At 48.3% G+C, this 7092-nt stretch overlaps 1 protein-coding gene across 1 annotated transcript in view; it reads left to right on the top strand.

Annotated features, from left to right (window-relative positions):
- The first annotated feature begins 544 nt into the window (after positions 1 to 544).
- The window catches only part of LOC149372184 (uncharacterized), an 8013-nt gene continuing 1465 nt past the window's right edge, over positions 545 to 7092 (top strand). The window contains exon 1 of the mRNA XM_089581806.1: positions 545 to 1201. Within this exon, the coding sequence (XP_089437932.1) occupies positions 545 to 1201 (657 nt within the window). The remainder of the gene's footprint in view (positions 1202 to 7092) is intronic.

Genomic DNA, 7092 nt, shown 5'->3' with positions numbered 1-7092 from the left:
AGACGAAGCGTCAGCAAAAAAGTAAAAGAACAATCAGGATGACTCGCACGTAGTAATACCAAATCCTTTGGTGGTCGCCATGTATTTAAAAACTTGAACGGCGGTTGAATTTTTTTGGGGGAGAAATTCCAGAGGCCCGTGTACTGTGCGATGTCAGTGCACGTTAAAGAACCCCAGGTGGTCGAAATTTCCGGAGCCCTATGTAGAAACTCTAACTTCGGCGGATGTAATTTTGCCTACGGGCAACCATGGACATTCCGAACCCATATCGGGCAATCGCAATGCAATAAACATCAGTCTTCTGTTCACTTCTAAGCGTGGTGCGTGTCGTTATTTTCGCTCCTCTGAGTTTCTAAATTTTGGTGCCGAAACCCGGGAAGAGTCGATCCAGTTTATCAGCAATGGACTTGTGAACCGCAAAGAAACGCGACCCACCAGCATCAACAACGAGGCAGCCACCGCAGACGTGCGAAACAGCGCACGCCCAGCAACTGCGCAGCGAGGCCCAGCGGCGCTTCTCCGTCACGAAACCTGAGACGCAGTTATGAAGCGGCTCAGCCCGAAGAGGGCAGCGCTGAGAACGCAGGTGACGACGCTGCTCGCTGCCATAGACTCGTCGCTCGAGAGCGAGGCAGACGAGAAGAGCTTCACTGTTTTGTTGGCAAGGTTAAACGCCTTGCAGAACAAACTAACGGAAGTGGATGCAGCCATAGAGAAGGTCGTACCAGACAGCGACGCGGAAGACGACTACATGCGCACCGTCGAGTTAAACGACCAGATCGTCACATGCATGGCGAAGCTGGACCAGGAAGTGAAGGAGGCACAACAAAAGAGATCGGTGGCCGAAAGATCGACATGCCCCCAAAGGGAAGAAGGAATAGGCGTTGCATCAAAAGTGAAACTACCGAAATTGGAGTTACAACGATATGGTGGTGCCACAACAGAATGGCAGCCGTTCTGGCAACAGTTTCGGCACGCCGTTCACGACAACGCTGCACTCACCAACTCCGAGAAGTTTCTCTACCTGCGATCAACGCTTACAGGCAAGGCAATGTCAGCTGTGGCAGGCATTCAGGCGACAGGAGAAAACTACGACGTCGCCATCGACCTCCTCAAAGAACGCTTCGGTCGGCCTGATGTCCTGATTCAAGAACATCTGACGCAGCTACTCGACTTACCACCGGTACGAAATGCAAACGAGGTGAGCACTTTACGACGACTATACGATCACCTACAGCGTAATATGGCCGCACTAACGACTCTAGGCGTGCAGAGTAGCAGTTACGAAGCTATGTTGTGCTCTGCACTGCTTAGGATGCTACCAGTTGGCCTCGTCGTGGAGTATCACAAGTGCCGCTCTTCAGATAAAGCGAATGACAAGCTGAAGATAGAGAAATTGCTAGAGTTCCTGAAGTTGGAAGTCGAGAGTAGAGAGAAAGCACTTCAAGTTGGCCAATGGGAAAACAATGACGCCAGTCACAAAACCAGAATAGAGAAGGAAAGGGCCAGAACTCCCAAATGGTCAGCCACTCTCAGGGGCTAAGCAGCATCTCTCTTAACTAGCCAACCCAAACAGACTGAGGCCTGTGCATTTTGTGCTTCGAAAAGTCACGTTGCACAGGAGTGCCAGGCATCACTGTCTTTGGAAGAAAAGAGAAACAAGTTGCGTAAAGCAGGTCGGTGTTATCGGTGCGCAATCAGAGGACATACTTCTAAGGTGTGTCGCAACAAAAGAGTGAAATGTGAAAATTGTGGAAGAAGTCACATCACTCAGATGTGCGACCCAACCTGGAAGAGATCAGATAACACGGCGACTGAGTTGCACTCTGCGACGCACAATAAGGCACAAATGACGTCCGCCGTGCTGCTCCAGACAGCTCAGGTCTGGGCGGAGGGTAGCCAACGAAGAGTCCTCAGCCGTGCACTTTTTGATGGCGGAAGTCAAAGAACCTTTGTAACAGAGGAACTTTCACACCAGCTACATCTAGAGGTACTGGGTGAGGAAGATATTACCATCTATCCTTTCGGTGGAACAGGCAATATTATCAAAGAAAAGCGCAGACGAGTTCGAATTTGGTTAAGGAGCCAGTACGACCGAAGGGATCATTGTTTGGAAGCCTTGGAGATACCTGAAATCTGTACTGACGAGCTTCTGATCCCTGAGGATGTAGTACAAGAAGTCAGAAATAAAGTGACTGAGCTTGCTGATGTTACCTTGCCACCTGCACAATTAACAAGCAATGGCATTAGTATTCTGATCGGTGCTGACTATTATTGGACTCTAGTGACCGGCGAAGTACAGAAGATGCAGGGTGGTCTGGTGGCTATTAGGACACACTTCGGGTGGACACTTCAGGGAGCCATTCCCCACAGCAACGGCAGTGCAACCGTAGCTGTCCTTCGAGCCAGTGTAAGGGAAAACACCAGTGCACTGGCCACCGAGCTCAGGTCATTCTGGGAGCTGGAAAGCATGGGTATTTCCGAACCCCCTCCACATAAGCAAGAACATGAAGAAGTTCATAAGGCTTTTGAATCCTCCATTAAACATATCGATGGGAGGTACGAAGTGGCTCTTCCATGGAAGCCAGTGAATTTTCATCTTGCCGACAACGAAGCAGTCGCGAGGAAACGCTTGGCTAGTCTCACGAAGAAACTATTGAAAGATGAGACAATGCTGAATAAGTACGATGAGGCCATACGTCAGTACCTCGAACACGGATTCGCTGAGAAGCTTCCAAAGAATGAAGTCAGCCAGACGGAGAATAGAGTGTATTATATGCCTCACCGGGCGGTGCTACGACCTGACAGCCTGTCAACTAAGGTCAGAGTCGTGTTCGATGCGTCATCGAGTGATGCGGGTTGCGTGGCAATCAACGAAGCACTAGATTCGGGACCGAACTTAAACCCGGACCTCTTGAAAATGGTGCTGAATTTCAGAACGCACCGCATCGGACTCAGTGCAGATATCGAAAAGGCATTTCTGCAAATCTCACTGAGAAAAGACGATCGTAACGCTGTACGCTTCTTCTGGTATGAGCAGGTACCCACAAAGAAAAGCCCGAACCCCCCGCTAGAAGTCTGGAGAATGGCAAGGGTCCCGTTCGGAGTAACCAGCTGTCCATTCCTACTTGCCGCGACAATACGCCACCATCTAAATACGATTAACGACTGTTCTGGCACAGCAACCACGCTTGCAGAGAGCTTCTACGTCGACGACCTCATCACAGGCACAGACACCGAAGAAGCTGAAGAATTCTATCGACAGGCAGTGCACATAATGAAAGAGGCAAGCATGACTCTTCGAAAGTGGAATTCAAATTCCAAAAGACTACAGGAGATTTTTGAGAAGGAAAAAGCTGGGTGTGCGACAAGCCAAGTTGAATGTCCCACAGCCAACACCACGTGCGTGTTAGGACTTGTATGGGATAAAGAAGAAGATCTCTTGGCCTTATCAATGGAACCTGTCTTGAAATTTCTAGACCGGAACTGCAACACAAAAAGATTTATCCTTCAGGCATCGGCGCGCATTTACGATCCCCTCGGGTTGATCTCCCCGGTCACTGTGACAGCTAAGTTGATGTTCCAGACGCTCTGGGAACTAGGCGTTGACTGGGATGCACCGTTGCCTGAAGAGGACAACAAACAGCGTGGATGCAGTGGCACACTGCGCTGCATAACTTAACAGCAATAACTCTTCCAAGATGGTGCCTCAGTGCTGCCGATGACGAATTGCAGATCCATATCTTTACGGATGCAAGCCCCAAGGCATACGGAGCCGTTGCCTACTTGCGCGCATGTCGACAAGGCAGGCCGGCAGTAACCTTGCTCTTGGCGAAATCGAGAGTGGCCCCGCTGAAGAAGCTTTCTCTCCCAAGACTTGAACTGATGGGAATGCTAATGGGCGCCAAGCTAAAAGACTACCTGACTCGGTCGCTAAGTCTCCGAGTGGAAGAGTGGTTTCTGTGGACAGATTCGACAATCGCGCTTCACTGGGTGAGGGGTTCTGCTCAACAGTGGAAACCATTCGTCGCCAACCGCGTGCTGGAAATACAGCAACTGACTGATCCAGACATCTGGAACTACTGCCCAGGAAAAGAAAATTCGGCTGACCTCCTTACCCGAGGAGTTTCCCCTGAGGTGCTCACGTCGACCAGGATTTGGTGGCAAGGACCTTCTTGGCTCACCGAACCCCGCGCTAACTGGCCACGCAGCGAGATCGTCTCTGGAGATGCAACTGGCGATGAAGAAAGGAAGACCAGTGCAACTGTTGTACCCCCTCGAATCCCTCTACGAATGAGCTAAGGCTCATTGGGGGGGAGTATGTAGAAACTCTAACTTCGGCGGATGTAATTTTGCCTACGGGCAACCATGGACATTCCGAACCTATATCGGGCAATCGCAATGCAACAAACATCAGTCTTCTGTTCACTTCTAAGCGTGGTGCGTGTCGTTATTTTCGCTCCTCTGAGTTTCTAAACCCTCCACTACAGCGTCTCTCATAGCCTCAGTCGCGTTGGGACTTTAAACCCCATAAACCAAACCAAACCATCTTTTCTTGAGCGCGATAGATGCCACGCTCACACGCCTATTTCCTGCACGTGCAGTCTTCATCGTCTCGGTGATTCCTCTAACCCACTGATACTTGCGACGGGTGATCCTTTAAATTTGCTGGACACAGGCACGCATGACTTAGCTAGTTCTATGCCATCTAGACTGAGTCCCGCATTGATGCAATGTAGGCTAAGATCATACTGGTTGTCCTCATTAACAGTGCAGTCATGTTCATTTAATCCGATGTTTAAGCATCTGCCTGTCTGTAGGATATACTCATGTCCTCAAGACAACAGCACACAGTAAACAATACCCCCTTCATAAGTGGCAAATCGTTTCTGGCGGCCAATATGAGATGTTCTTTTTCCCTCGGTTTGCACATGGGCTTGTCCTTTTGCAACGAATCGACCATTTTAGAAAACATCATTTCGATGTCTACTCGTTTCCAACTCTTCTTTAGGTTGTAGGGAGCCTAGTAATATAAGGGATTCCAGTTATTTTCCTGTGATCATACTGTTGATTCCTTTCTTGTCTACCATATTTTTTGCATTGCTTTTTCCAGCATGTATTCCTTGATAGAAACCACTAGCGGCTGAGGATACTCGGAACCAGATAGTCATCTAATCTGTAAAACTAAGGATTATTGAATTCTGGAATGAAGTGAGATTAAGACCGCTCACAAAGATCAGCGAGTTAGGGAGATCATCGAGGCGATAACACTGCATTTGCGCGAAACAGATGTGCGATCATGGCATCGCTCACACCATCAAGAAAAGAGCTCAAGTTTTTGATGGTTGGCGACCAGCAATACACTGAGTGGAATCCCTTCGTGGTAGTCATCCTAACTGTCCTTTCACTTTCGTGCTCGCGCTTCGTGTGTGTAAATATATTTGTCATAAGCAGGAAATAAACAGATGGAAGTCAGCGCTCGTATGGCTGTGGGCCCTTATCGAGTATAATAAAAAGAGTCGGGACCTGGCTTGAAGCAGTAAAGAAGGGCAAAAAGGAATAAAATAGATATAGCTTCATTATAATAGCCCGTCCGAGAATGTTAAGATGCAAGCAGCTGAATAGTTAGCCTTTTGTTGTTTTCCAACGAGCGGATCATTAAGAATAAATCCCACCTGAATATTTAGCAAGAACAGAGCAACGTAAAATCTTGGTTCTTTTTCCGGTCTATGATTTAGCAACACGTCTCGGGTGGTAATAACAATCACAAGAAATCCAGTAAAGAAAAAAATAAGTTTAACCTAACCGCGAGCACCTGATGAGCAACTTCCCTTCTCCAGCCTGGGAGCAATATAAAGTTTTAAAAGGGAAGCGGACAAAGTTAATCTTTTCGTAACCATATATGAACCCAAGAAATAAATAGAGTAGAGCGCTTTCTTTAAGTACAATGCCGCCAGTCTTTCAAAATTGATGAAGAGGCGTAGCTTGCTGGACCACTTGGTGTATGGTCACGGGAAAAAGAAAAACCGAAGAGGGCGCGTTCACAAGAAGTAGACAGGTGACGCTGGACGCTGACCTTTTCTGCTGGCTTTTTCATTTCCAAAAGTGAGCTCATATATATTGTAGTGGGAGCTTGGTCTATCTGAAAGACGAAAAGAAGACACGTGTACACTACGCGGAAGTTCAGAGCAGAGCGATTTTATTTGGAGAAGAAGCGAGCGCCGGAGAGAGAGAGACACACACACAGAGAAATAAAATATGAGAGGGAAACAGAGAGAGAGAGAGAAAAAAAAAAGAGAAATGACTTCCTTTAATCTGCTGTCCCACAGGTTGGGGCGCCAGGCATGTAGCTTTTCCCCAAATATTCGCAAGGTCGCACAAAAAGGTGCGAAATACCTGTCCAATACCAGGCGGGGAGAAGTGACGGGAACATTATAATTGCGTGCATTCTTAATATAATCCCCATAATCCCCATGTAATGATGTTTTGAACTGCAAAATAAGAGTGGCTCCAAGAATGGCCTATAACGTTCTGCCTCAAAGCATGCCACTATGAAACACGTATTTGGCAAGAATGCGAAGACGCACTGCACACATTTTAAATGACTATACTGCGAGGCATGAGCAGCGCCAATTATTCAGAACGACGTAGTCGGCGTTTCAGTCACCCGCAGTATGTGTTGCGCAAATAGTCTAAACTCAATCGCTCAAGGAAGCAGTAATAGCGGAATAGGCACCGCTAACCGCTATGCGCTCGGTTCCGCGACATTGCGCAAGTTACCGCTTGGCCGAAAGCACATTATGCTCGTCTTGCTCGCTCAACATATCCGACGGCCTCCTTCCAAGACTGGTCTGGTATTCATAATCGGTAGTAGACGTGCTTCGAAGGAGTCATCTGAGCTTGGCAAACAAACGGCCCGTGTTTGACCATCCTCAACTGTGACTGCGACTTCTGCACGCTGGCTCTCGATCAATGCAATGGGGCGCGACGTTTCGATAGACTCCGGCCCTCGGTACCGCTCAGAAAAGTGCCGCTTCCGCTGATTCCGAGCCGCGCTGTTAATGACGCGCATTTGAAGAAAGACCCAGTCGG

This window comes from Amblyomma mixtum, chromosome 1 (genome assembly GCF_055824585.1).
Source record: "Amblyomma mixtum isolate Tamu chromosome 1, ASM5582458v1, whole genome shotgun sequence".
In the NCBI taxonomy this organism is placed as follows: Eukaryota; Metazoa; Arthropoda; class Arachnida; order Ixodida; family Ixodidae; genus Amblyomma; species Amblyomma mixtum.
The sequence above is the reverse complement of the archived record's forward strand: the minus strand, read 5'-3'. Positions and strand labels throughout refer to the sequence as shown.